This window comes from Cnephaeus nilssonii (genome assembly GCF_951640355.1).
Source record: "Cnephaeus nilssonii genome assembly, chromosome: 20".
Classification (NCBI taxonomy): domain Eukaryota; kingdom Metazoa; phylum Chordata; class Mammalia; order Chiroptera; family Vespertilionidae; genus Cnephaeus; species Cnephaeus nilssonii.
This window is the reverse complement of record NC_137091.1, coordinates 22,174,424-22,195,337: the sequence shown is the minus strand read 5'-3', so window position 1 is coordinate 22,195,337 and position 20,914 is coordinate 22,174,424. Positions and strand designations below refer to the sequence as shown.

Below are 20,914 nucleotides of genomic sequence, written 5' to 3'. Positions count from 1 at the left end.
TCCTAGTCTGGCCTTAATCACTAAAGCCTCCTTCTCCTTGGAGATTTCGGGCGTCTTTGTACGTAATAAACAAAAGTTGGCCAGAAGGACCCTACATGAATATTTGCCACCATCTACCAGGCTTTCTATTTTACCAATTTATGCCGTGTATTGTCAGGGTCCCTTCGTTAGAGAGCGTATTCAATAAGGGCTGCAGAACAGTGCCCGGACCATAACAGCTGTGCAAGAGCCATTGGTAATAACTAGTTCATTAGCAATTGACATTAATAATAACTACTAATTAACACTCCATTTATTATTACTAATTAATTAACATAGTTTTAAATTAAACCAGATTATACCTCAGGACTGGGACACGAGGGCCTATTGCTTCAAAGTTTGAAGAGAGGAACCCTTCTGTTGCACAGGGATGCTTGGGTCCCAGAGACTGAGGCTAAGGGTAAAACTCCATGACTAGAGAATAAATTAATTCTTTATTTTTGGATAATGAAATACCATGAAGAGGAAACCAAAAGATTCTGGACTCATCCACTAATGCTCTTTATAATTCAGATTCATAGACATAATGGTCTCTATTCAAACTACTGTATTTAAATTTCTGTATTCAAATGGCTTCAATTGACATAATTTGTGCTTCTTCAATGAGAATATAGACGTGTTCAGGGTGTGAGTCAGATTTTCTATTTCTAAATCCAGATGCAGTGTGGTGCGCATCCCGGATGTACCCCAATTCCAGTTTGTGTGGGTGTGGCAGGAAGGAAAGGACTGACTTCCTCCCAGTTTCAGAATAGCTGACAATCTTCTTGTTTCATTTGGCCTCATTTACTCAATCTCCTGTCATTCTGGGAGTCTTCTGCCGCATTCTCAGGACTCTTTCCCTTCCACACGAAAGCTGTTCCTCACCTTGGCTTCAGACTTCCCTCTTCTCCCATCTGCTAACAACTCAGTAAGAATGTCTAGGGCTCAGAGTTAAGTCTCTGACACATGTTTTCGGCATCCTTGCTGGAGTTTTCTTTCCTGGGTGAGGTAGCCCGCGGCCTTGGCTTTACCTTTAGCCCCGGGTTCTTTGGAGGAGGGCAGCTCCTGTGAAGTCTGCAGTAGAGGCATGCTCCTGGTAGATTCACTCACTTCATGGTATAGCATGGTGGATGATGGTATACAGTTTACAGTATGTAGTAATGTTAAATCCTGGTCTGTTAGGCACCTGTCACTCTAAACATCCCGGCTCTCTGTCTTAGGCGTTTATCTCATTCTGCCAGGGATGTAATGATAAGGAAATAAATTGGAGTCCAACAACTGAACACAATCCATTTTCAACTGTTCCCACTGGTTTATTCTTTTTTATTTTCTTTTGTTTTGGTTCAGATGATGAGACTCTAAAGGCATAGAGGAGTCCAGGGCCAACCCCATGGGCATAGCTGAGTGATTTTAAAATAAACACATTTAGTCGGAGGCAGAAATGGGACCAGAAGCTACAGGTGGTCTTTTGTTACAAGGAAGCCTCTTTCTTCTCCACAAAAAGAAAATATGATCAAACAAGAGAAGTCCCATTCTCTTCTATTCCGCAGATCCCTTTCGGTTGGAATGGCATTTCAAAAATGCAAGTTTTATTTCGCAGCCCTTTGCTGGGCACTGTGTCGGGCACGGGAGGTTCAGAGTTTAATGCAAATGATTTTGCTCTCAAAGAGCTCACAGTCTAGTCTAGATTTAGGCAGGTAAACACACAATTACCCCATGGTGTTATGGGTATAAATAAATACCAGGTGGAGAAGAAGGTCAGAAAAAAATGCTTAAATAGTATTTGTAACCTTGAGGGAAAAAAATCAATACTCAGCTTAGTAAACAGGACCTCTTAAAGAGTACTTTTAAAGAGTTCATGTTTACCCAGTCAAATAGTTTTAAACTACCTTTTTAAATCATCAAAACAGTAATGTCTAATTAAATATAAACCTATGTGTCATACATGTATTGAAGAGTTTTACCTTACCATTAGGTATCAAGTTAATTTCATCTTATTTTAAGATGTAACTATTCTGGAAAACATGGGTATTGTAAGTAGGATTAGGTTTAAAAGCTTAATTAAAGATTCCAATGTATGGCCAATGAAAATGAGTTGCAGTTTGATTAATTGATTCTGGATGTTTCTGCTGAGCTATTATGTTTGGAACTGTCTTCCAATTAATTTTCTATCAATTTACCTGCCATACCACATCAGATATAATGAATCCCGGAACGTCCCAAACACTGAGTATCCTGTGAGACAAACGCCTTCCCTTTCCCTGTGAATGAATGCAACTGCGTTTGTTCACTTACGTAACAGTATTGGGGCCCGGCACCCAAATAAGTGTGCTAGGTGCTGAGCAGAGACTGAGCCCAATCCCTTTATCACGTTCATTATTCGCAGGAAGTTAGTCCAAGTGACAGATGCTATTGTCACAGAGAACAAGCTGACTCTTTCCTATGCCAATTTTCCACTACTTTTTGTGGCAGCAAGACCTTTAATTTTTAATGGAAAATTATTTATGTGCTGTGCTTGGATGTAATGAGGATTAATTGGGAACCGCTGCATAATTCGCCCAGGGGCCTTAGAGGCAGAAAGAAATCAAGATTCCCACACTTCTCTTTAAAATCCAAAGTCCTGGAAGCTTGTCTGGCAGAGACCAGGAGCTCTCCCTGACCTCGGGACTGTGGCAGAAAAAGCAGCAGAGACCTGACCACAGGTCAGCGTGGGGCAGGGAAGTGACAGGCCATGGGGGCTGGGCGTTGAGTCAGGGATTAAAGGAAATAATGGTATATCACGCATTGGATCCCCAGTCCAGTCCTGCCCAGCCATCCGGAGGGAAGGCAGCCTTGCAGATAGGATGGTACTAGTTAACACAGAGGTAGGAGATTGGAAGCCCAGCTATGATTCTGCTATGTAGTGTTCCTCATTGAGCAAAGCCCTGGGAGGACTGGGAAGAAGAAGGCTCTTCTCACATTCAAGGAACCATCGTGGCTGAAAGAAGCAGCTGGTATAAGCAACCCAGTAATCCACTCTTGAAGGTTGTAGGAGACCCTCCAGTCACTTTTCCCTGAACCAACGTCAGTGGTAAGAACGTGTCCTCACAGGAGCAGCAGTGGGGAAAGTGGGTCTATTTAGACTTCTCACATGACAGAGCCACAGCAGCTCTCTCTGACCATAAGTAAGGCCTGTTTTAAAGGTCTGAACTATTGGTGGTATCAGCCGTATTCTCTGATATCAAGAGAGTCCGTCTCAATTCTGGTTTTAGTCAATAATCACTCAGATTCGTTCACTGGGCATGGAAAAGTATACTGGGAGCATTTGCGGCTAAATATGAAGGAAGGGAATGATAATTGAACTAAGTGATATGATTACAGTAAAGAGAAAGGTGACTTCTATGCACTGCACTTTGGTACTGAGGCAAGATATTTACTACAAAAGAAAGTTAGTCTGAAATATAAATCATTCACAGTTATCTGGCATTCTCTTCCGGCAAGTGTACTTTAGCCTACCAAAACCAAACTGAACATTAAAAAGAAAAACACTAGAATATATTATAATTAAGAAGGTGAAGGAGGGTAGGTAGGTTGGACATGTTCAACCAAAGAACTTGTATGCATACATGCATAACCCATGGACACAGACTATAGGATGGTGAAGGCCTGAGGCTGGGGGCGGGCGGCAGGCTGGAAGGGGTCAATGGGGGAGAAAAGGGGACATATGTAATACTTTCAACAATAAAGATTTAAAAGACTTTCTGTTCATCAAAAGACACCATTAACAATATGAAAACACAATCCATAGAGATAAAGAAAAGATATTTGTAATACATTTATCAGAATGGAAATCATCTAAAACATATGGAGAATATTTTAAAGACAACCCTGTAGAAAATGGGCAACAGATCTGAACAGCCACTTCACGGAGGAGGCTACCCAAGTAGAGATTTATCAGTGTCTCCTAATACTTAACATAGGCAGATCCTACAACCCAGTATTTCCACTCTTAGGTACACAGCCAATAGAAATACAAGTATATGTTCACTGAAAGGCCAGTGTAAGACATATTGGTAATATTCAACTTTGAAAGTGCACAGATGCCCATCATAGAAAATGAGTTTCTCTTTGTGCCTGTACTGCCAGTGTCCCAGAAGATCCCCAGGTGATACTACTGTGCCCTTAAGATTGAGAACCATCCTTCGAAGACTTCAACGTTAACCCTTCTGAATGGCATTTAGAAACTGATCAGGAGTAGGGAACCTTTTTTGTGCCCGGGGCCATTTGGATATTTATAACATCACTCACAGGCCATACAAAATTATCAAGTTAAAAATTATCCTGCTATATTTGATCAAACACTTAATTAACTCACCTCTAATGCCTTGGCAGGGCCAGACCAAATGATTACGTGGGCCTACTAAGGCCCGTGGGCCAGGCATTCCCCACCCCTGCTCTAGATACTCAATAAACGTTTGTAGATTTGATGCAATTCCAATGCAGTACAAATGACTTCTGAGTCTATTTCAGAGTCCTTACTTCTCCTTCAGGGCCTAGTCACAAAGTATTGAAGTGGAGCTTGTCCCACTTAAAAACCTGTCAGGAAAAGCATTTAGATGGCAAACAAAAATTGCAGAGCTGGTTGAATGAAAATCAATTCAAGGCTAATTTAAGAAGCTTCTAAGAAAAATGCTGAGTTTACAAACCAAAATAGAAAATGACCACTGTCACATTTCAGCTTTAAAAATGATTGATTCTTTCCCCTCCATCACTTCTGTGGCTGGAGAATGTTTGTGAGCATAAGGGAACTTAAGCAGTGACTCTGGACATTGAGTCCTCAGAGTTAACAAGTTCAAGGGCATACGTTTTACACACCGATTAGCTTCATGTTGCTGAACTTAGTTTTTAAGGTAAGGAATAAGCACCTCTGAATAGAACTATTTAAGATATGTCATAAATCACACACATACAAAACAGGACAAAGTGAAAGAATGTGAAGGGTGGGTATAGACCCAATGCCATAATTAAGAGCAAGGACAGAGAAAGATGGCCTACAAATAAAGGGTGATTATTATTTTTATTACAAAAATAACATGATTGTCATGATGAAAAGTAACATGATGATTGAGGTTATTTGGGGAAGAGGAGATGTTCATTTCATTGGTGCTCTTTGTTTCTAATCTATCACATTACATTAATGTTAACTTTTATCACTTTTTATGCAATAATTTTTGTTCATTATTTTATTACTCCACTTTGCATAACTTACTACAGTGGAGATTAGTTGAAGCTATTTGCTCTAATATTTGGAAATACAGGGGTTGCTAACATCCTTCTGTTTTATAATTCCTTGGTATAGGCTAATACGAGTTGAGTCTCTGAAACTATTTATAATTTACTTACTCCTATTTCTATCGCCATCTATAATCGTTGCCCAGCTGAATTATGTTTTAAATCATGCTTTCTATGTATTCTTAGTGATTTTACTCAGAAGTTAAAGCATTAGCCTTGCCTCAGAGTTTCACTCTGAGATGTGACTACACTTTATGACTGGTCTTTAGGAGAGAGAGTGGAACAAGAAATGGAGAAAATGCCCTCAGTTCTTACATGTTGCCCCATTGCAGGAATCACTTCTGAGAGACTGTGGGAATTTTAAGCTAAAAATGTAATGCCAATACATATTATCAACACAGGCCTGGCTATAATAGCACAATGAGATGGAGAATATAATTTAAATCAAAATTAACATATATTCAAATATCCACAGTGTTTTATATGTACATAAAAATTTTAACCATAGTATCTAAAACAAACATTTCTACATTATCAAAAGTTCTACTATTTCCTATTTTTACTTGATATTTGAAACATTTTACAATCGTTTTTTTGTTTTCTGATAAATTTGTTTACAAACCAGAGGGTGCATTTTTGGTAAAAACTACTAAATGTGATGATGATAAAAAATGTATTTTAAACTGACTAACGCTAACCGAGTCTTTCAATTTTGTCCTCCATGTATAAAGATTGTGTTTCCATGTAATTTAAAAGATTATTACTATAATTATTTATTATTATCATCATCATCATCATCATCATCATCATCATCATTGGTGTCATAGATTTAAAACCACTTTTTAGGAGAAAAAAGTTATGCTGAAAACTACAGACTTACTCTTTGCAATTACATGTACTCATTTATCCCAGTACCCAAATACAAATGATAGTTGTTATCCACACTTGAAAATACTGATGAGCTGTAATTATTTTTAAGATGGACAGGGTGTACTACAAATTAAACTTTTGAACTTGTAAGTAAGGGAAATGAAATTACCCTTTAAAATTATAACCAGAAAACTAATTATATTGGAATAAAGCAGACTCCCAGTCATACAATGTGTCATTGCGTTTGAGAGCATACTTAAGGCTCATCTATTTGAAGGTATTAGTATGTGGGGAAACAGTTTCCGTGATAAGTCCCTTCTATTTCCGAAATGTATTGGCACAGAACATATGAACAAAGATGCCCTTATTTCCTGGTGAGAGTGTGATTATGGGATGGGTGGGATCTCACTGAAGGAGAGAAAAGAGGTGAAGGCCAGATATGTTTGCTGGGCTGTGAAGCAGGTTTTTGCAGCCTGACCACAGTGTGGTTTGTAGTATATAATCTAGAGTGTGGAGTCAGGGACAGTTTTAGTCATGCTACAAAATAAGATAAAGGAAGAAACAAAGAAAAGCTAACTGTAGGTGAAATGAAAAACTGAGAAATGATGGAAGGAACCCAGAGCCCTACCAAGCAGGGTCTTGTCCCCAAGGACATGAGCTGGGTGCCTTGTGAACAATAACAGCAATAGCCATGTCATCAGCAAGTTGTGTGCACTGACCTTTAAAATGTCCTGTGTTTATCTGTCCATCTCCACTTTAGCCTATGCACCATTATCCCTCACAAGGACTACTCCCATAGTCTGCTCCTAACCTCCTCCCTCCATCCACACTCCTCACACCAGCAAGAGAGAATGTGGAAAATGTAAATCAGATCATGCCACGCCTCTGACCCCTCAAAATAAAATCCAAATTTCTCAACAATGCCCTACAGCTCAACATTACCTCTACCTCATTCGGGACCACTCTTTTCCTCCTGCTGTTTCTCTCCTTGCTACTCTACTACCTAAAGTTCACTGCCATCACGGTGAGTATATTCCGTTCCTGGAATTCTCTCCCGTTAGATACCCACAGGGCTCCTTTTTCTGCTTCCCTTCAAACGTAAGGTCCTCAGAGAGAATTCCCCTGACCACTTGAAATAGAACTGCCAACCCAAATCATTGCCTGACTCCTTATTCTGCTTTTTATTGTATTTGTCATTATATGTAATTACATATATGTATATATTGTTTTATTTTGTCTTATATATTACTCTTTCATTGGCTGTCTCTTGTCTCCTGCAATGAAATACACACTCAGGAGGCAGGGAACTACTTTTTGGTCTTAGTGTCATTAAATTAGCTATAATTATTAATGATTTTTTACTAGTTTTTCACTCACGTTGCACTAATTTGGTATAAACTTTTAAAGTATAATTTAACTTCCACTGATTCTTCCTGCAGAGAAAAAGAATTTTCATCTAGAAAATACTTTAAAATTCTGATTTGATGAATAATAATTTTATAAATTAATATTTTGTCTTTTAAGTATTGCTTTATTTACTTGGTTGGGACCCTTTCTTAAGAAAGTGGTCCACTCCTGTGGTAGAGGAAGATGTAAACAAGACCCACATGTGGCCTGTAGACCAGGGGTTGCCAACTGGTGGTCTGTGAACCACTGGTGTTCCGTGAGGTCCGAAAGGCTGGCGACCGCTGCTCTAGACAGCCAATGATCTTGTATCTGCCTATGGTTGCAAGTCTTTTTCAAAAAAATAACCCTTCTTAAAATAACATCACATTAACCATTTCAGTTTACTCAATTACTTGTGATCAGGGAGAAGGGAATTGTATAAAGAGATTTTTATTAATAGATGTAACATTTTTTTCTGAGATTCTCTTTCTGCCTTTTCTTTTTAATTTTCAATGACTTTGACTTAAACATAACAAAGATGTCAGTTTTTAAAACTTTCAAGTAACACAGTCATCCTGGGGTTTAACATATATGGGAATTCAAAAGCCTACCGATTGTTTCCATAAAGATGAAAGCTCTTAGATCCTTATTAAAATTATAACACATGATTGATGGTAAAAGACTCAAGTCTGTTCTAATCCAGTTTTCTGATACCACAATAGTACTTCTATCCATTACTCCTACCTGAAATCAGGCTAAGGCCAGGATTCCTATCAGACACAATATATAGTGATTCCATTTCTCTGAAGTTAAAATTCATACCAAGGATAAAAGTTCATGCACTGGCAAACTGCAGCAGATTTCTCTGAAAGATCTGAGGACTGTTTTAGCCTTTTCAATTTTCAAGAATAGGAAGGCTATTTCCTAGATCCTGACAGATTTTAAATTGCCATACTTTTACTTGTGGCCATCTCTCATTTTTTTGTAATTCAAGAAATATCTATGTCAACTTCCTGACTGGGCTTCTAGCATGTTATTAAAAGAAAACATATGTACTTCTTCTCATGTATTCTTTATTATTTCCATACTCTTAAATAAATCAATCGAGTGGCCACAAGATCATGATTAGATTGTCCATTACAGTGTCTTACTCATTAAATATTTATTGCGTGAAAGAAAGAATAAATGATAAAAACAATGAGTACATAAATGTACTTGAAATCTCAAATATTTCTTACTCAAAAATAAAAGAAATAAACTTCACCCTCCTCAGTGGAAGGGAATTAATAAAACAAGATTGTTAAGCAATAGATGATGTCATGGAAATCTCATGAATTATGTTCTAAAACAAAACTCTTAAAAATGCTTGAAATATAATTTCTGATCCTTTATAACTTATCCTGATTTACAGTATTACTGTGTCCTCACATATATTAAAATATAGAAAAAGTGATCAAATAAGAAAGAATTCCTTAAACTTTATGGTAAGTCCTATAAAGTAATTGGCAAAGATACAAAATAAAACCAATACAATCAGAAGGATTCCAGTAGCAGGTCTATAAGTACCCAGCAAATGCATTTAGGAAATAAAGGAACATTTGAATATAAATATGAAGTAAGTAATAGAAAATATCCAAAATATGGACAAAATGAGAGATACCAACAGACTAAGTGGGGGAACTGGTCAAGCATGGATTTTATACGCTTCTTCTCTGCTTTTCTTTTCTTCTGCTACTGGCCTATTTTTGATGAAAAGTCACTGGTTGGCATTGCTTGGAATTACAAGGAGGGTTCCTGGACTCTCCTAGGAACAGAGATAACCATCACCAATATCATACTAAATGCACTAATGTTAAAACAAGTACTGGGACAAATCACAAAACCTGTAACATTAAGAATGCAGGTTCAGGAATTAGTCGAAGGCAAATTTGAATATATTTATTAGGTGGATTTCTGAAGGCAAGTCACTTCAACCCCCTTCCTCTCAGTGATCTCATTTATAAAATAGGGATAACACCCATTTCACAGGTTGGATATAAGGATGAGATGAAACACCTGGCACAGTTTGGAACACGGGTTCTCAATCTTCATTTTTATAGTTGGTACTATTTTATGTTGGCTCATCCCTGAACTCACATTATACAATTAAATGACAAACTGCCTGGAAGCAGAACTTACCCACAAAGAGCTGACTGTTGAGCTGCAAAAGGACATGGCCATCCGCGGGAGCGGGTTGGGTCTCTGGTGGGAGCTGATCCACTTGAATGGATGCCTCTTTCATGTTCCTTTCAACCCTAACGTGGTGCCACTGGTTGTCGTTGAAGTGAGTGGGGGACTGCACCGAGACTTCAGAGGGCCCGTTCCCCACATCAAATGAAAAAGCCACTACCGCCGGAGCTGGGAATGTGAGACACGAAAACTGGCCAAGTCAGAGAGCCCAGTCGTCAACATACTTAGAAATAGCACATAGCACAGGATACAACTGATAATTTGAATTTTATGGGAGAACCCTAGGACAGCAGTAAAGAATAGATGTGGAATGAGGCAGTAAAATACATTTGTAATTTGGAGAAGAAAAAACAAATTTTAAGAAATTCATCCTCAAAGTGAATTTTTTAGATTGATAAAAATAAGTTATTTATCCAGGGCAAGAAAACTAAATAGGATTTTATAAAAAAATAATTTTACAGTGATTCAAAGTTTGTATAAATTTTAAAGCATGCAATATACATTTGATATCAAGATACTAATGACAGTCTAAGAGGAGAGCAAAATAATATGGCTGGGCAATTTAATTAAATGATTTTTTATTTACTAAAAATTTAGTTATTTTTTATTATTTGAATTTAAAATGTGCCTTAATTAACACTTTAGGAACACCTTTTTGTCCAGTACAATTAATTTTTCTAGAATATTCGCTTGTTTCAACTAGCCAATTTAAGACAGAAGAGAAGCAGTCCAGAGACAGAAGACGCTGACGTGGCCTTCCCATACTAGCAGTTAGCAGCTGTGCATCACTGCATGTTGCCCAGGACCAAACCAGAGAGAGTCGGACCTGCATTACCACCATTTGTCCACCATCCAGAACTGTAATGTCAGTGCTGACATGTACACATAAGGAACTGTTGGACATTGAAATTGGGTCTCAAAAGAACTGTTGGCCCAGAAAGAAACTCACTACAGACTGATTCATTTGCCTGTCACCATAACCATTATTGCTTGTCTCATTTTCGGTTCTTATAAGTGTATTTCTAATAGCACATGATCTCACTCATCTAGGGGAAATAATGAACAACATAGACTGATGAACAAGAACAGACCCAGAAACAAGGAGGCATGGATCAGACTGTCGGGCCTCAGAGGGAGGGTAGGGAAGGGTGGGGGTAAAGGGGAGAGATCAACCAAAGGACTTGTGTGCAAGCATATGAGCCTAACCAGCGGTTAAGGACAACAGGGGGGTGAGGGCATGTGTGGGGAGGGGTGTGGGATGGGAATGGGGGGATGAGGACAAATATGTGATACCTTAATCAATAAAGAAATTTTAAAAAAAATGTGCCTTAAATGGTTCTAGAGAATACAATGATTTACCCAAACTATCACAAGTTAAATACTAAATTATTTTCTTACAGAAATACTAACTTAATTTCATAGAATTTTTTCAAAGGGACACAAGGAAGAGATTCAGTGGATAAAGGAGAAACATGATTCTTTAAACATTAGTTGAAGGATTTGCTACTAAACAGAATCCCATAGACTTCTCTGGAAAAGGAGACTTACAGCGTAGCTCTATCCGTATGAAGTCGGTGATCCCCAGGTTCTCTAAAAACACCCCGGAGGAAGCTGTGGTCTTAAAAAAGAAAGACACGTCTGCACTGAGTTCTCCGTGGAAAGTGGGGAAATGAAGGTATGAAGCCTCGGTGTTGAAGGAAGCTGAATTCCAAAACGACCCTGGTTTAAAAAAACAGGGAAAATATAAAAAAGTAAGAAAACAAATTCAGGACATAAAATGAATGACATAATAATAATTTTAGCCTTTTTGCTATTAAAAAATACAGTGTGGTGAAGGCCTAGGGGGGATCAATGGAGGAAAATGGGACATCTGTAATACTTTAACAATAAAGGTAAATTTTAAAAAATATTGTTAATTCATACATACCAGCTTTTCTTTTTCTTTTTCTATTAACTATATAGTACTATACAAGTCGTGAGCATGATTAGAGATTTTATAAGGGTTGAAATTCTGACTCCTTCCAACACAGGAGAAAAATGACCACTGCAGAAATGGTCTGCATGTTACATTTGATATAAGAGACACATCCTCAGCCTAATTACCATCCTCTCCCAAAGTGATATAAGGACCTGCCAAACATTAATTAATAGACTTAATTTTTTTGCAACTTGAAACTTTAAACACCTCCATTACTCTGGGTAACAGAAGCCGTGAAGAAGCTCAAAGTGTTTTTGTGCTAACACTTCTAACACAAACACTTCACAGAGCCACACTTGCAGCTAGCTGCTTTCACTAATGGGCCCTGTGATTCTCTCAGCTGCGACTGGCATTCAAAATATCCTCGTTTAATTAAAGATCAAGACCCTGTTCCCTCTGTGCTGCACTGATATTCTCATGAAAATGCTCTTTTACTTCAAAATTGTCTTTGACTTGGCTTCTCATAGTGAATTATATGAATAGTACAAAAGGGGTTCTCAGAAAGTTTTAAAAGGTTCAAGATAAGAAGAAAATGTGTAAAAGGTTGGGGTATAAATGAAGAGATGTGAAAAAATTATCTGGACGATGGATGTCATCTTCTCTTTCCCATTCTTTGTGTTGTTGCTGTTATATCTACAACGTTCTTTCCTTTTGAACAAATATTCTGGGTCTGCCTGGAAAGTGCGGAAAAAAATATATCAATGCAGTGGCATGAAGGGACAGGAGTGACATCCAGCTGGATGCATGTGGTGGATGAGACTCATTATCGAAGAAATGAACTATGCACTGCTGCCTTCACCAGCGAATTCTCAACACACCAAGTAGAAATGTACATCTTGAGTTTAAGCAACTGCCTCCCATATGTGCCCACAAACAACTGGATAAATTTCTATCTCATCAGCCTCCTGGAAGAAAGACTACAACAGTTCCCACTTCTCTGCAGTACAGTTACCTATGGTCAATCAGGGCCTGAAAATACTATGCGGGAAATTCCATAAACAAACAATTCATAAGTTTTAAACTGGGTGCCATTCTGAGTATTGTGGTAAAAATCTTGCACCATCCCTCCTGTCCCACCTAAGACATGAACCATTCCTTTGTCCAGCTCTCCTCTCTGTTTATGCTGCTCATCCCTAGTCACTTAGCTGTCACAGTTATCAGATCGGTTATGGGGGGGGGGGGGGGAGAGACAGAGAGAGAGAGAGAGAGAGAGAGAGAGAGAGAGAGACTACATTCCAATAATTTTTATTACAGTGTATTAATTATCCATTATTAGTTGTTGTTGTTAATCTCTTACTATGCCTACTCTATAAGTTAAACTTTATCATAGGTATCCTATCTAATAAAAGGGTAATATGCAAATTAACCATCACTCCACCACAAAGATGGTGGCGCCCATAGCCACAAGATGGCAGCGCCCAGTCCTCTCAGCACAGCTGGAGTCCCTCAGTCCCGGGGGGGTGGCTGCTGAGAGCGGGCAGCGTGAGTGGCCTGGCAGAATGCTTGCTTCGTTGCCACAGTGACGAGGCAAGTGTTCTGCGTCCAGCCACGGATGGGCCTCTGGGCCGCAGAGAGCCTCTGGGCAGTGGGTGCGTAGTGGCCAGGTCCCACAGAGAGCTACTGGCGCACGGATTCGTGTGCAGGGCTACTAGTGTATGTATAGGAAAAGACGTAGTATATATATATATATATATATATATAGGGTTTGGTACTAACTGTGGTTTCCGGCAACTATTGGGGGCTCTTTGAACATATCCCCTGAAGATAAGGGGGGACTACTGTATTGATCCTCTGATGTTAGAAAACAGTAATTGCAGGGGGGGAAATGGTTCATTATGTTTGCAAAGAACAGATACCTAACAAGTTAAAAATTACAAACTTGACTCAGCTTCTATTTGTTCATTAGATTTTAACTTATTTTCTATAAATTCTGGGCTAAACAGCAGTGCTTATACCTATGGCCGTGCATTCTTAACGAGAGGGATACATTCTGAGCAATGTATTGTTAGGTGGATTTGTCCTTGCGTGAATATCACATACAAATCTGGATGGTGTGGCCTACTACACGCGTAGGCTATGTGGTATAACCTTTCGCTCTTAAGCTACAAACCTGCACAGCATATTATCGTACTGAGTACTGTTGGCAATTGTAACACAATGGTAAGCACTTGTGTATCTAAATATATCTAAATATAGAAAAACTACAGTAAAAATCGGCATAAAATATATTTTTAAAGGCACACCTGCATAGGGATCTACTATAAGTGGAACTTTCAGGACTGGAAGCTGCTCTGGGTGAGGCGGCGAGTGAGTGGGGAGTGAGTGTGAAGGCCTGGGACATCTCTGTGCACGGCTGTAGACTTTATAAACATGTCGCACAGCCCTCTCCCTGCTTCCACCGGACAGAGTCAGGGCTCCGAAGCTTCCAGTGCTGCTGCACGGAGAAGGACTTGGGCTGGGCTGATTGGAAATGTCAAGGAGGAGGGACGGGCTGGGTGAGGCGCAGATCACCAGGACAGTGACCGAGAGGAGGGACTGACAGGTGGCCTGAGGATCAGTAGGAATGAGAAATCAAGATGGAGAGACAAAGAACACAGGGGACTGTCACAGCAATGTGGTTTTGGCCATTGCATGTTGGAGCGGTGGTCAGATTAAAGAACTCTGTGGTACCAGAGGGAAGGGGGATGAGGGTAGTAAAGGGCAAAGGGGGTCAAATATATGGTGATGGAAGAAGATCTGACTTTGGGTGGTGGGCACACAAGGAAATATACAAATGGTGTGTCATAGAATTGTACACTTGAAACTTACATAATTTTATTAAGCAATGTTACCCCAATAAATTAACTTTTTTAAAAAAAGTGTCACTTAACATGGAGAGAGTGTAAAACTGAGGACTCAGTATTTTGACGGAAATTTGTTTTGGGTTCCGTTGACTCTATCTGGCATGAAGGGCACTCTTTGGCAGTGAAATGATGGAACAAATAAAACTTACCTATGCTTTGAACCTTACAACCTGGAAACATTTCCAAAGTACAGGGAGAGGCTGGCTCCGCACTCCCACAGAAAGCTTTCATTCAAGTGGCACGTTAACACCTGTTAAGGCAGCTCCTGTGGGCCTGTGTCCCTGTGCAGGGTCTTGGGTCCAGCCATGCACTCTGAAGACCATCACGCTAGGCCTGGCGGCTGCAGCGTGCTCTGAATAGGGAGCGCTGGGCACTGGCTCCTCTGTGCTGAACCGGGTCAGTGGCTGAGTGATTGGGATGTAATTTGTGCACTCAAAATTGAGGTGCAGTGAGTGAGAGGGAATCTATTGTCAAGCCCTACAGATATTGCTCCGATCTCAGAAAAAAATTCCCCCTGAACCACACATTCCCTTCCATTTCTAACAAGAAATTCAGCTCCATTATAGTCTTTTGGGACCACTATCTATAGATGTGATCCATTGTTGACTGAACTGTTGTTATGAGGTGCATGACTATATCTTATTTTTCTTATGAACTTGATTCAAAAAACAATTCTCAGATCATATGTAGACAATTTCAGAGCTGTATTTATTCAGCTGAGAATATACTTTGAGTGTTTCCCCCCCCCATAGACAAATGAAACTGTACATTCCTTATTTTCATTTTACAGATAAGTATTTCTAATCTTAGATATTTTGATCTCTAGGAAAGAATGGAAGAAAATGCAAAATATCACGTTAAGGTTAACAACACATTTGTGTTCTTAAAAGTTCTTACAGTGACCCATTATTAGAAATTAAATGTCTTTCTGTTGAAAGGTTATATCATGAAAACTAACACAAAGCTATAACTTTAAATAATGGACTATTTTAAAATCTTACTTTTGGTCTGATTAGAAAGAAAAACACGCAAAATTACTTAAAGGACTAAATTAGATAATACTGTCATAAGACAAAATATCACATCTGTTTCATTTTTATGACACAGCTAACCCAATAAAGCATCCTATAGGGAGCTTCGGGGAACTGGTGGAACCAGAAGAACAATTCTTTGAATTGCTACTATCTTTATAATGAACACTTTTATGGTAATGAAAACAATTTATTACCTTTGGTAGCTTAAACACTCACACACATAATAGCACCTATTTTATCTAGTTAGCAAACCTTATTTTACAGATTTATCATAGGTAAAAAAAAAAGAAGAATATTTTATTGGAAGAAAAAACTGCTGCTAATTTACAATAATTATAAAGAAAGCAAAGGCCAATATTTCTATGATCAAATAATGTTCTGACGTCTCAGCTCTTCACGGACTGCTGAGAAGTGCCCAGTAGGACCGGGCTGCCTAGGGAAAGGAGGGGCAAGGAAGAACCAGAGTGCACCCAGCGGGCAGGCCCAGCAGGAAGCGGCAGGTTTTTGAAGAGAGGATTCCTCGGCTAAGGTCGGTTTTTAGAAAATCCCTAAGCTGCACCAGTAGCAGATCTGAAAGCAATCCTTGCCTCTGTGAAAGCTGGTCAGGAGAGTGAGATGCCCTTGTACCATTCCAACAAACACAGATCAAGATGTATTGTTCTAAGAAATGTATAATGACTTAATTACTTAAAGTAATTAATAATGAGTATGTTTTAAACTGAATTCAATATAGGGTACTAGAGATTTGGAAAGATTCCTTCACGTATGCCACGTTTTATCGTTCCAGAATTAAAAAAAAATAATTGTAATGGGTAACAGGATCTATAGAATTACTTACTTAGAAGAGGAGATGTACATAAAGTAAAAAGAGCTCATTAGGAAAATTAGCATAGTAGAATTAAAATTACAAACAATATCTAAAATACTTGTTTTGCTAAACTTTTATTCACAGTATTAATAATTATCCTTTAAAAAAAAAACTTTAAGAAACAGAAAGTAAATTAGTGGTTTCCTAGCTGGGGATGGAGCTCCTGATAACAGGGGCTGAGGAGTGCGGATCTTTTGGGGGTGATGTTCCAAAGTTGTTTCTAACAGTTATAGTGCTGTGACCACCAAAAGTCCCTGAATAGTTCACTTCACATGGTTGAATTGTATGGTATGTGAATTATATTGTTTGAAACAATAACACACAAAAACTCCACAGTATTTGAAAAATATATTGTTTCTTAAGAAAATGTTTTACTTTTAAGATAAAAATAAAAAACAATGATGTGTTCACCCTACCTTTCTTTTTTTTTCCCCAAGCACCTTATTGACTGCCATTTAAAAATCTGTAAATATTTAATGTACACAACTCAATTAGTTTGGTACCACCACTTTTCTGAAAAGTGAATAAAATAAAATGAAATACAAAAGTGGCAAGGCAGGGATAATTTACTAGTCAGATGGCTCTTCCTGCATGCTGAAGAATCATGTTTAAAAGCTGGAAATATGGATTTCTTTAATCAAAATGTTTATTTTGAGTTAATTATAGATTTCCATGCAGATATAAGAATCAGCAAAGATTGTGTGTTCCCTTTAGCTAGTTTTCCCCAGTGGTAATATCTTGCAAAACTATAGTACATTATAGCAACCAGGATATTGGTATTGATTCCATTAAGATGAAGAAACACATGGCCCAGCCAGCATGACTCAATGGTTGAGTGAACTAATGAACCAGGAAGCCACTGTTCAATTCCTGGTCAGGGCATATGCCCAGTTGGCAGGCTTGATCCCCAGTAGGGGGCATGCAGGAGGCAGCCAATCAATGATTCTCTCTCATCATTGATGTTTCTATCTCTCACTCCCTCTCCCTTCCTCACTGAAATAAATAAAAATACATTTTTTAAAAAGAACACTTGTATCACCTCAAGTATTTCTCATGCCTCCCTTTTATAGCTGTAACCTTTCCTCCTGCTCTTCCCCCCTCTTCAACCACTAATCAGCTCTCCTCATTTAAGAATGTTTTACAAATAAAAGCATATACTATGTAGCCTTTTGAGATTGACTTTTATTTTTCCCACTCAAAATTACTCTCTGAAGATTCGCCCCGGTAGTTCATTTCTTTTTATCGCAGAGTAGTATTCCATGGTGTGGATGTACCACATTTCTCTGCAACTCCTTACCCCAGCAGCAATCTTCTCCATCTCAATTAGTGCCAATTCTATGCCTCTGATAGACTAAACACCTTGGTGTCAGTCTTTTTTTTAAAAATATATTTTATTGATTTTTTACAGAAAGGAAGGGAGAGGGAGAGAGAGTTAGAAACATTGATGAGAGAGAAACATCGATCAGCTGCCTCCTGCACACCCCCTACTGGGGATGTGCCCGCAACCAAGGTACATGCCCTTGACCGGAATCGAACCTGGGACCCTTCAGTCTGCAGGCCGACACTCTATCCACTGAGCCAAACCGGTTAGGGCTTGGTGTCATTCTTGACTCTTCCTTTGGCAATCCACATCAATCCAGAAGCAAATGTTACTGCTTCCTCTGACCTGGACTCATCCTACAGCTACCATCATTGTGCCCACGGCTAAGCCACCAGGCCTATCAGCTGGGTTGGTGATATGGTCTTGTAAATGCTCTCCTTGTTCAACCTTACCCTGGTCGATTTCATTAAAGCATAAGTGAGATCACACCACCCTTTTTCTCAAACTCTCTACTGGTTTCCAATGCCATTCAGGTTGAAAAAGAACGAATTTTCAGAACAATCCTCCATGATGGGAGCACCAGTTTCCTCTCTGGCTCCTTCTATCATTCTCTTCTTGCTCTCTCGACTCCAAACATATTGAACAATTTGCTATTCCTTGAGCACACCGGTTACAGTCCCATTTCTGAGTAATTATGCTGCTTTTCCCCTGTCCACAGTACTCTTTCACAGGTATACACAGCCTTGCTCCCTGATTTCCCTCAGACCTTTATTCCAATGACACCTTCTTAGTGAGCACTTAATGACCATCCTATTTCAAATTTTCAATCTAACCCTACTCCTGCCTAAACTAAACTATATTGTATTCACAACACTTACTAGCATCTACCATACAATCTATTTTACTTACTTCTTTGTTGTTTATCACTCCAAGAGAACTCAAGCTCCAAGAATGCAGGTACTTTTGTCTATTTGTTCATCTCTCTCTGTCTCTCTCTCTCTGTCTCTCTCTGTCTCTGTCTCTCTCTGTCTCTCTGTCTCTCTCTCTCTGTGTCTCTCTCTGTTTCTCTCTCTCTCTCTCTCTCTCTCTCTCTCTCTCTCTCTCTCTCAGGAAGGCACAGTGCAATGTTACAATGCATGGGCTCAATAAATAATTGTTAAATGAAATGGTAAGATGTCATTTGTCCAAGTAACAATCAGAAAGCTTAGAGTAATTGCTCCTGGTTTGGTTGTATTATATGTATCTCAATAAGTACATTCAAATTTCTTGGTAAATAAGTAGGAAAAAGGGAGAGAGAAAAGAGAGGAAAAGAGTATGAGGAGGAGAAAATAAAAAAGTGGATAAACTTTAGGAAAATTAAAGGAAAGCCAAGGAAAAAAATAAATTATAAAAATGAAAAGACTTTCTTAATGATGGAGGATTATCAGACACAGCAGAGCTTACCAAATTACATTATATGATTATTTGCTAAAATGGAATTGATCTGCACTCTTTTTAATGGTTTTTATGTAGTCTGCCAAATGGAACAGAACTCTGTCAAACGGAAGAGAAATTAAACAAATCACTAGTCAATATCTTTTTCTAGTCTAAGAATATAACTTCTGCAAAGTTATTTATTGCCTACATGCATCTTTGATTATTTAATGCATTCTGGGAGCTGTGATTTCTCAGACAGCTGAACGAGTCAATGCAGATAAAATAAAGAAAGTAATTTCAATGACAAGAATTTCTTAGAACAAAAAACAGGAAAATCTTTTCTAATTATGTAAGTTTTGGGAATGCCTGATTAGACATAAAATTTCAATACAATTAATTAATTGAGAAGAAATACATTTAATAAATTGGTTGAAAAGTTCAAATGCCAAAGAAATAAAAATACAACTTTGTTCTAATTAATGAGCTAAGAGCAGAACTGTAGATCATGCTTGCAACAACATATAAATGTATGTATACATTTTAGCACATCACGTCCAATATAAGAAAAAATTAATACCAATGCCCAACACTGATATGCATCCTTGTTAAGGTACTGGCCTTTAAGAGTAATTATTACTTATTCAGTTAGGAAAAGCAAGTCACCCACAAGGTGGAAAAATCAGTTTGGACCAAAACTTTCCACAGCAACATTCTATACCAGAAGATAAAGACACACAGTCCACAGATCTGAGAGAAAGAAGATACATCCAGTCTAACATTTTGTTGAGTGTTAAGGCAACAGGCAGACATTCTCAAATTCAGAACTCTGAGAATAAAGCACATACAAGTCCTCTGGGTGAAAAATAAAACCCTACTTCATAATGAAATACAGTCAACAGAAGTTATCTAGAAAAGCTGTGGGAGACAAGATGATCGCATCTCTCAGTGCAGAGATAGTAGGTGCACACTGGGCAAAGTCACAAAGCACGGTCCAAAACCATTACACCAGTTTCTAAAAAGATTAAATGTCCTGTTACCTCATAATGCAGACATTCCATTCCTAGAGAAGTAAAAACATATGTTCAGGAAAAGTTTATACATAGATGTTATCAACATTATTCATAATAACCTCAAAGTGGAATAATCCAAATATCTATCAATGGATGAATGGATAAACAAAATGGAATATTATTTGGTCATGAAAAATAATGAAGTATTGATATATGCTACAGCATGGATAAACTTTGGCAATACCATACTAAGTAAATGAAGCCAGTCATGCCCTAACTGGTTTGGCTCAATGGATAGAGCGTCGGCCTGCGGACTGAAGGGTCCCAGGTTCGATTCTGGTCAAGGGCATGTACTTTGGTTGCGGGCACATCCCCAGTTGGGGGTGTGCAGGAGCCAGCTGATCGATGTTTCTCTCTCATCGAAGTTTCTAACTTTCTATCCCTCTCCCTCTCCTTTCCTCTCTCTGTAAAAAAATCAATAAAATATTTTTTTTTAAAAGAAGCCAGTCACAAAGATCACATATTCTGTGTTTTCTTCTAAAGGAAATGTTCAGAATAAGCAAATCTGCAGAGATAAAAAATAGATCCATGATTTATTAAGGTTGGGGTGGAGGTAAAAGAGAAAAGGGAATGTCTGCTAAATGGGTCCAAGTTTTTTGGGGGGACAATG

At 38.6% G+C, this 20,914-nt stretch overlaps 1 protein-coding gene across 6 annotated transcripts in view; it reads right to left on the bottom strand.

The window, feature by feature from the left end:
• Positions 1 to 20,914, bottom strand: part of CNTNAP4 (contactin associated protein family member 4) — a gene marked incomplete at both ends in the record, with an annotated part of 248,388 nt that overhangs the window by 23,626 nt on the left and 203,848 nt on the right. For all 6 annotated transcript variants that reach the window (XM_079799313.1, XM_079799316.1, XM_079799318.1 and 3 more), the window contains 2 exons: positions 9,724 to 9,942; positions 11,323 to 11,493. In XM_079799313.1, coding sequence (XP_079655439.1) covers positions 9,724 to 9,942; positions 11,323 to 11,493 — 390 coding nt within the window. The remainder of the gene's footprint in view (positions 1 to 9,723; positions 9,943 to 11,322; positions 11,494 to 20,914) is intronic.